The sequence below is a fragment of the Rhincodon typus genome, chromosome 21 (genome assembly GCF_021869965.1).
Source record: "Rhincodon typus isolate 14 chromosome 21, sRhiTyp1.1, whole genome shotgun sequence".
Classification (NCBI taxonomy): domain Eukaryota; kingdom Metazoa; phylum Chordata; class Chondrichthyes; order Orectolobiformes; family Rhincodontidae; genus Rhincodon; species Rhincodon typus.
In genome coordinates, this window is record NC_063352.1 from 40,128,825 (window position 1) to 40,137,787 (window position 8,963).

General features: G+C 42.7%; 1 protein-coding gene across 1 annotated transcript in view; it reads right to left on the reverse strand.

Annotated features, from left to right (window-relative positions):
* LOC109920336 (actin-related protein 2/3 complex subunit 1B-like) overlaps positions 1 to 5,212 on the reverse strand; it is a 38,737-nt gene extending 33,525 nt beyond the window's left edge. The window contains exons 1-2 of the mRNA XM_020520376.2: positions 5,010 to 5,212; positions 1,433 to 1,512 (exon numbers count right to left, since the gene is read on the reverse strand). Coding sequence (XP_020375965.1) covers positions 1,433 to 1,496 — 64 coding nt within the window. The 5' untranslated portion in view covers positions 1,497 to 1,512; positions 5,010 to 5,212. The remainder of the gene's footprint in view (positions 1 to 1,432; positions 1,513 to 5,009) is intronic.
* Between the last annotated feature and the right edge of the window lie 3,751 nt (positions 5,213 to 8,963).

Here is an 8,963-nt window from a genome sequence, read left to right on the forward strand (position 1 = left end):
CGCTTGGGAACCCTGCAGCCCAATGGTATCAATGTGGATTTCACAAGTTTCAAAATCTCCCCTCCCCCCACCGCATCCCAAAACCAGTCCAGCTCGTCCCTGCCTCCCTAACCTGTTCTTCCTCCCACCTATCCCCTCCTCCCACCTCAAGCCGCACCTCCATCTCCTACCGACCAACCTCATCCCGCCCCCTTGACCTGTCCGTCCTCCCTGGACTGACCTATCCCCTTCCTAACTCCCTACCTACACTCACCTTTCCTGGCCCCATCCCCGCCTCTTCGACCTGTTTGTTTCCTCTCCACCTATCCTCTCCTCTATCCATCTTCTATCCGCCTCCCACTCTCTCCCTATTTATTTCAGAACCCCCTTCCCCTCCCCCTTTTCTGATGAAGGGTCTAGGCCCGAAACGTCAGCCTCTCTGCTCCTATGATGCTGCTTGGCCTGCTGTGTTCATCCAGCCCTGCACCTTGTTGTCATGAAATTGTTGAGCTGTTTTATTTCACGTGTGAAACAATGGCATGACAGTTACAACCAGTCTCCCTGACTTCAATTCAAGATAACTCATCTTCGTGTGATATCTTTGTAAAATGTTCAGTGTGCCATTCAACACCACCCTAGTGCAGTGCTCGACTTAAACAAGATGAACTTTCAACTAACCCACTGAATTTTCTTTGAGCCAAGCTTATTCTGTTTAAAACTTAACTTTGTTAAAAGATCAGCCACAATGGGTGTGGCTTGGTTACCAAGTGCTGAGGCAACATACATTCCATAGAACCCTTAGGTGGAAACAGGCCATTCGGCCCAACAAACACACACTGACTCTCTGAACAGCATCCCAACCAGACTCATCCCCCTACCCTATCTCTGTAACCCTGCATTTCCCATGGCTAATGCACCTAACCTTCCTGAACATTATGGGCAATTTTAGCACAGCCAATCCACCTAACGTGCACATCTTTGTGACTGTGGGAGGAAACCAGAGCACCTGGCAGAAACCCACACAGACATGGGGAAAACGTGCAAACTCTGCACAGACAGTTGCCCGAGGGTAGAATCGAACCCGGCCCTCCGACGCTGTAAGGCAGCGGTGCTAACCACTGAGCCACTGTACTGCCCTTGTAGAAGTCTGGAGGAAGCAACAATTTAAATTTAACTCATTGACATTTGAACCATCATCTCAGGAGCTCTTTTACAGTATTTGGTAAAACACAATGCTTTAATAATACATTTAACTCTGACTCTTTTTCTAGCTCCTTTCTTTGGAACTCCAAAAGCAAGATTAGGCATGAGGCTATTGAGTTCTGGAGATATGCAATGGTGTTAAAGACATTGAGGTCAATTAGCATTTGAAATAAAGACACTTGGTTACAATTACTTTATTTCCGGGGAGCCAGGAGGGTTTACACTGCATTTACTTGTAACAAATACTCACGGGTCCTGTCTTTATTCCAGGCATGACAGCTGATTGGCTCAAGCAGGAAGCTGTGGTAAGACATTGCTGTTTGTCTGGAACTAAAGCAGATGGAGAGAATTAGTAGTGACTGGAGCCACACATTGATATAGAGACAGAATAACCAGTGGTTTCATGATGTTCTAACAACTCTGGCACGCATTAATGGGCTTTTCGTAGCTTTAAATAAAATATTTATATCCAGCTTACAAGATAGAACAGGGGTCATCCATTTGCTACACTCCCAAAGCTATTTCTCGGACATTTTTCAGAAACTCCTGGTCACAATTGTGGAATTTTTTTGATTAAGATTTGGTGCTGATTGTCGTATTTCTTATTTCCCATTCAGAAGTCATGACAGATACCCAATTCCTCACGTGAGACACCTTTCATCCACAATGCCGATGGGCATGTTTGCAACTCATGGCTGTAGCAACAGGGGTGTGTATATACACAGACTAGTTTGATCTTGTGGTCTGACACCTGAACAACTATCTTTAACTTTTATATAGCAGCTAAGCTATAGTCAGGCTGTACTTGTCATAATGACAACATCCTCTGTATGCTCAGCTATGTCTTATATGCATCTCACTAGGAACAGGGAGTAAACCTGAAAAATTAATTTTGTTTTAAAAACTACATCCAGATTTTCATCAATGCCAATCATTAATATTTTTGCAATAAAAAAAATTAACATTTACTCTCAAGTTTTAAATACAAGCTGAAGATCGCCATTTTGAACATTATGCCCATGAAGGCCTTTTGAAAGGTCTAATTGGTCCCACTCCCTTACTCTTGCCCATAGCCTGGCAAATTATGTTTTGAGTTATATGTTTCTGACCATTTTTTCCTTCCCAAGACTGTGACAAGTCCAAAATATGCCACGTGATGGTGGCTTCACAGGATGGATGCTGACTGGAGGAATCCAGACCTGTTGGGGAGTGGGTTGACATTAAGGGGTTTCCCATTTCAGATGGAAATATAGGAATGTCTCCACTCAGAAGATTGCTAGTCTTTGAATTCTCTGGGATAAGGATTATTAAATGTATTCAAGGCTGAGTTAGGCAGTTTAGATTTACTAGCAGTTAAGGGCTATGGGGGCAGGCAGTGATGAAGGACAGGCAGTGCAATTGAGATAAGCTCAAAATCTGATCAGCCATGATCCTGCCAGAAGGCGGAACAAACGTCTACTTACAGTCATATGTGCCATTCTTCATTTCAGAGCCCCACCAGTGACTATTCAACTGTAAACATCATCACAGCTTAGTTTAAGCTATTTCATGTTCAACAACAATATCCAGTAATTTCTGAACAGGAGTGAGAATATTGACTGATTTTTCCCACCCAAATCAACAGCATTGCTACCAACTATAACATCGAGGTCAGTGAGCTTAACCTCAGGAATAATTGAGGCTTGAAAAACTCTGTTACCCAATTTAAAATGATCTCAATTACAATCTTTATTCTTTCAGGAGTCATTCTAAAGTCTAGAATAGGTTGACACGACAGTTGAGGTGAGCCAGGATATCAAAATAACTAAAGTATCTAGCAGGGAACAGAGAAACAAAAGCAATTCATGTTATTACTAATCTTCAAAATAGACTGTAGACCATCTATTTGATGCAACCAAATTCTCCACTTTTCTCATTAGCAAAAAAGTGAACAATGATACAGACTCTACACATTGAACTATATCAAAACATAACTCTCAAACACTGTATCCAATGCTTCATTCTATTAGCTTAGAACTTTAATGGAGATACAAGGTATTTCTATGGCTTTAACACAGCAGTATTCAAGTAATTAACAGAAGGCTTGGGTTTAAATTCCAGTCTTGAAGCCTAAACTACTTCAACAACTACTTCCAAATCTGTCACCTCTTGTCAAGCGCAGTAAATGCATAGGTACATTAATATCTTCAAATTTCCCTCCAAATCACCCACCATATTAAATTTGGCACACACAGTAATGCCATTCTGTCGTCGCTGCTGATCCAAACTCATTACTTTAAACCTAACAGCATCTTGCCAGTATCTTGTTGGCCATTCAAAGCAGCAGCTCACCACTACCTTCTCAACGGCATCCGCAACAGGCAATAAATGCCAGTCTTTCCAGTGACACCTACATCTCAATTATTTTGTTTATCAGGAGAAAACAGAGAGAGAGAGACACCCATCAGTTTAGGGGAAACTGAGATGTTCCAAAGGCCTCAACATTTTTGGACAAGACTTGGATTGGGAACAAAGGAAGGACATGGAGTATGCTGGTTTATTACTGAGTCTTTACAGCATCCTAATAAAAAAGTGAACACTGGAAGGTGGAAAAGATTGCAGTCTCCAAAACACAGCTCAAAGAACTGGAGGTTAAATTGCCCCGTAATTTTTCAGGAGGGAGGGAATAAAATCTAGAAAGAGATTTTGTTGAGCTGTTTAAATATATTTTTAAAAATGATAGGTATCAATGTTCCTAAAGTAATTCCCATCAGAATTAAATGAATGAAACATCAGTCGCCACCTTACTCTCCCCCAAAACAAGATGCTTTACATCCACCCAAGGGGATAGACAGGGCATTGGTTTAACATCTCATTCAAGATGGCATCCCTGGCAAATCAGCACTCCATCAGAGCCAGTCTCCCTTGTCGTGCTCAAATCTGGCAGCAGAATGTAGAACTTTCTGACTCAGAGAGGGGTGTGTCATAGACCGAGTGTTAAGTAATGCTGTAGCATATATATAAAAAAAGGCTGAACAGAAACATGCCTAAGGAACAGAAGATGTCTTTTCACTGACTAATGGTTTCCACTGTTCCAACCCACTGCTGACCACAGCAGCCATATCTATAACATCCTGTTGCAGTGCATCACTCCTGCTCCTCCGAGCACTCCACGCTTACACCACATTTTCCAGAGAAATCCAATCCGGGTTCACAGTGCTGGTTACGAATTCTTTCCTAATGCTCCATGCCAGAGCAAACAGGGGCTGAGCATCGAAATTCCATTTTCACTTCCCAAAAGTAAAATGACTGCAACCTTAAAAATTGCAATGTGAAACTGCCCAATCGTGCATCGCTTAGACCACACAACCTGACAGGTGGAGCTGATAATTCATTTAGCACATAAGGAGTTAAGTCGACATATTTGAGTGGTTGTGAACAATAAAAAAAAATCCAACTCGTGAATGTTTCTCCCATGGATTAGAAGTTCCAGTTTCCCCGCATCTTTAGCTTCTACGGTTTCAACGGGACACTGTTCGGGTGATACTGGAAATACTTATAAACTCCCGTCTTCCATTTGATCGGTTTCTGCAGTACTAACCGTCCTGAAAGTTCCTGCTAACTGGTTCATAATATACCATTTCCCAGACACAAAATGAACAAGATTGTTACTTCCTCTGCGACAACGTGGAGTAATTTCTTGGAACAAATATGGCATTTAACTACAAACACTCATTACAAATTCCTGCCCCACAGTCAATACTGAAAGGCTTCAGTGAAAGAAGCTCTTACGCAAACAAACTGACAGCCCGCGCTCTAAATGGAGACATCCAAAATAGTGAACTTACCTGCACAAGAAAACACAATGAAGCAGTTAAGAAGAAATGTAAATCACTGAATTTTTTTTATATGAAACAAAGAAGTTGCCTCAGTTCATGGACTCTGTTCCGTCAACATGAACGGCTGTGCAGTGGCTCCAGCAAAGAAAAGGGCTGAGAGACTGCTGCACTGAGAAGCTTCCTCTACTTCCCCTTCCTCTCAGAGATCCGACCACTTCCTGATGTGGGCGGCTGACTCTTCCACCAGCTGCTTTCACATGAGTCTGTAACTGCAGCAGGGCTGGGCAAGTCTCCTCCCTCCCTGCTTGCTTGGTTCATACGATTCTAGTAGGCACCCTGCACACAAACCACTCAGCCCTGTGCTGTAGCAAACTCATTAACTCTCTGTGGGTCATAATGGAAATGCTACATCGAACTAAAACGGATACAGTACAGTTATAAGATTCTCATTGTATTCAGCGAGCACCAGTTACTCTTAAAAGCTGTTTTGCTTCTTGTGTATTTCTTCAGTTTCAATATGAAGTCATTGAGTCTACTGGCTCTTTGCAACTGCTGATCAATTAACTGCTAATCTGTTCATAAAATCAGCCTCCAACTCTGCTGTTAAATAGCAGAGGAGTGGGGCTGTTGCATGAAGGAGTAAGGCTCCTTGGGTAGTATTGGTATTGTACTAGCAGGCAGGGGGAGGAAATTCCAATCCAATGTGCTAATTTTGCAAATCTTAGATAGGCAGACATTGAAGTATTTTACGGTTTTTGGACTGGGACAAGGAGGAGCGGGAAGGCAACATCTCTGTCCTGCTTGTTCTCCAATGTCCATGTTAACTAGCTGCAGAAACACTGGCTGAGCATGGTTGCCACTGTATCATCCTGTGTGACCAAATTCAGTCAATGCTCACTGGCTGACAAACTTGATAAGAGATGCTTTTGCATTGTCAGCTGAAGCTCAGGTGGTATCATTCCCACCTTGGAGTCAGAGGATTGCCAATTCATGATCTATTTTAAGCACAACATCTAGGCCAGCATACCCCAATCTTTTTCCCACCGTAAGTCCATTTCTAGACTTAAAATTGTTGTGACTTAGTGAGAACTGGGGTGGAGGAGTGGGGTTTTGGGGGGGTTGGTAGTTTCAGATAAAACAGGAACCTCTTAGAAACGATCATGCTGCTAGAACTTGGAGCTCCATGGCAGATTTTGCTGCCTCAGAGCTGACAGCCCCAAAATTTCAGCTCATGATTCCACTTTATGGCCCCAACAACTCCCCCCACCCCCCCCCTCCACCCCCTCTCCCCCAAAGTGCTAATGTTTTGAATTAGTTCAAGAATTCCAGTTTAAAGATAAACCACGAAGCAATGATGCAATGGATGAGAGGTCCAGGAACATTAAAAGTGAAGTTGGGATACACATGAACAAAGATGGGAGGTGAAAATAAGTGTAGAAGATCCAGGATTTGAAACTTAGCCAAGCGTTTCTTAAATTTTTTTTCAAAAAAATCTGTTTAAATTTCTGGTATTGCTATTAAAATAAACTTACCACATTATTATTCAACTCGCTCACCAAATGCTGTTGAAGATATCAAGGGTAAAAAATAGTTAATCACTAAGGAACGTTTTGTATGTTGTAAGACACCTGGCCTGAGCACAGCAGTGTTGAAATGGGCAAGGATAGCACAGGTGCCAGCTCACTGGCATAGGGCCTTCCATGGGTTCACTGCAAACAACTCACACAAAACTTTAGTGAGGCAACCTACAAAGGAATGCTGATGGGGTGGGATTGAGCAAAAATCTCCATCATAAAATACTGAACAAGACTCTGGACTTTTCAAACCTTTTAAAAGTAAAGCGGTCAGCTGGGCTGAGCTCTGGGAAAAATATACAAACACAGAGATGGCTGCTTAGAACCAACGTTCAGCCTGGGATTCCAATTTACACCTCCACTCTAAGAGATCAACCTATTAAACCTAACACTCTCGATCAGAACTAACTTTTACACCTTGGGCTACCCAGCACAAGCAGTACGGGGCCTATACTGATACCGAACATTGAACTTCAATCAAAATCCATTTATACATACTCAACTATTGGGAAGACAACTGATTTCAGAAGGAAACACCAGGAACACAAAGGACAACACAGATTTGTTAGGGGATAACCGGGCACTTAGTCTGTATAACTGCTAGCCCTAATCTGACCTGAGGGGAGAGCTTTTTCAACAATAAACTCCTGCATGAACAGCTTCCCCACAGGGTTCCAGCCCCAACATGCAGCTTCAGAACTAAGAACCGCAGAGGACGAACAGAAACTGAATCGGCAACCCTAACCAAGAGCACCATCGCAACAAAAGACATCCAAAAGGGGGGAAGCAAACCAAGCGCAATCCGATAAAGAGCTTCCAGACACAGGTCTGTTCCGAACCAAGAGAACCAATAGCAAGAACCTCAACAGCCTGCAGAACTTCAAAACTGCATTTTCTTCAGTGGTGAGCTTAAACTCCTGAGACCCCAAAGTTTCCAACCTAGCTAGCAGGGAGGGGAAGGCAGGTGCTGACAGTGCATGGGACTCCAAGGGTAGGAAGCCTGATTAAAGTTTGTGTGATTAAAACTGCTGTTTAGGTTCTAATACTGTTTGAATAGTGTATTTAATTACTGTCCTCTATATAGCTGATAGTGTTAATTTCACTGTTTGTTGCATTTACCTTTATTTTCTTGTATTTTTTTTTGTATTTAAACAGAGATTCTTTTGCCCTGAAATGCCTGTCTACTGCCTTCTTCATTTTGCATTCCCTAAATAAGTCCAGTGTCAGAACCAGGGATCTGGCAGTGATTCAAACCACCTAAAAATCAGCAAATTACTGAGTACAAACCAGAAGCCTACAATGGTGTTCAACATTTGGAAGCATAAAGATGTCTGGCACTAAGTTGGCACAGAGCTTTGCAGAAAGCTTGAACCCATTCTTTCCAGCGCTGACCGACTCAGTTTGTACACTTGTGGACCCAACCATGATCACAACTTCTACTGAAACCCAAGCAACAGACACTAAACATCTGACTATTACTGACTGCTGACAAGTGAGCTCAGCTGCTGCTGTGCAGGTTCAGACTGCTGTCATCATGGTTCTGGTTATTACTGTTCAATAGGGTTTGCATGACATTGCAGCAGTTCAGCAATCTGTCCTTCAACAGATTACTCGGATTGCCAGGGTGTTTTGCATCGTGAATCATGAACTTGGTGCCCTCTCACCTCTGTCAATGCCCTTCCTGTCACCTGTCGGTGAGTTAACCACTACACCATGGTGTCTTGGCAATCAAGTTTTCTTGGTCCAGAGCTTCTTGAGATCATGCTCCAAGGTCCAATTGGAATTTCCTCCAATGAAAATTAGGAGTCTTCTTCCAGGCATGCTTAGAATCACTGGAGTAGAACTGCATGAAAAAGAAACTAGGACAGACAACATCATGTGCAAGACCGGCTCTGAGAGAATAAGGCAATTAGTTCATCTTTTCATACAACATGTTGTGGGTTCATGCATAAATTTGGTTTAAAACATTTGTGTTTGCATTATTCTTGTGTAATGGCTATGTGAATACCGAGATGGTCAATGGCAGATGAAAAGAAAATTGTTGGATTGTTGGTAAATGGGGAATAGGGGTTCAGTGCTCATACCATGCTCAAATCAGCTTCAATCTGTGAAAAAAATTAAGTTGTCGATCCTTCTTCCTTCTCATCAAATAGCTGGCAGTATGGGCTGTCATCTGATGATGGCAAATGATGCATCGTACAGCAATCACCATGGATTCTGCAGGTACCGTAGGATGGTTCCAGTGGTGTTCTTTTAGCGCACGAATCACCCGCTCTATCATTTCATGTGTCAGCATGGTTTTATTCTATACAGACTGGAGTCACCAGCCACCTTGTCAGAGGATACTGTCGTCAACCAGTAACCACTCTTTGGGTTGTTGGCAATGTGA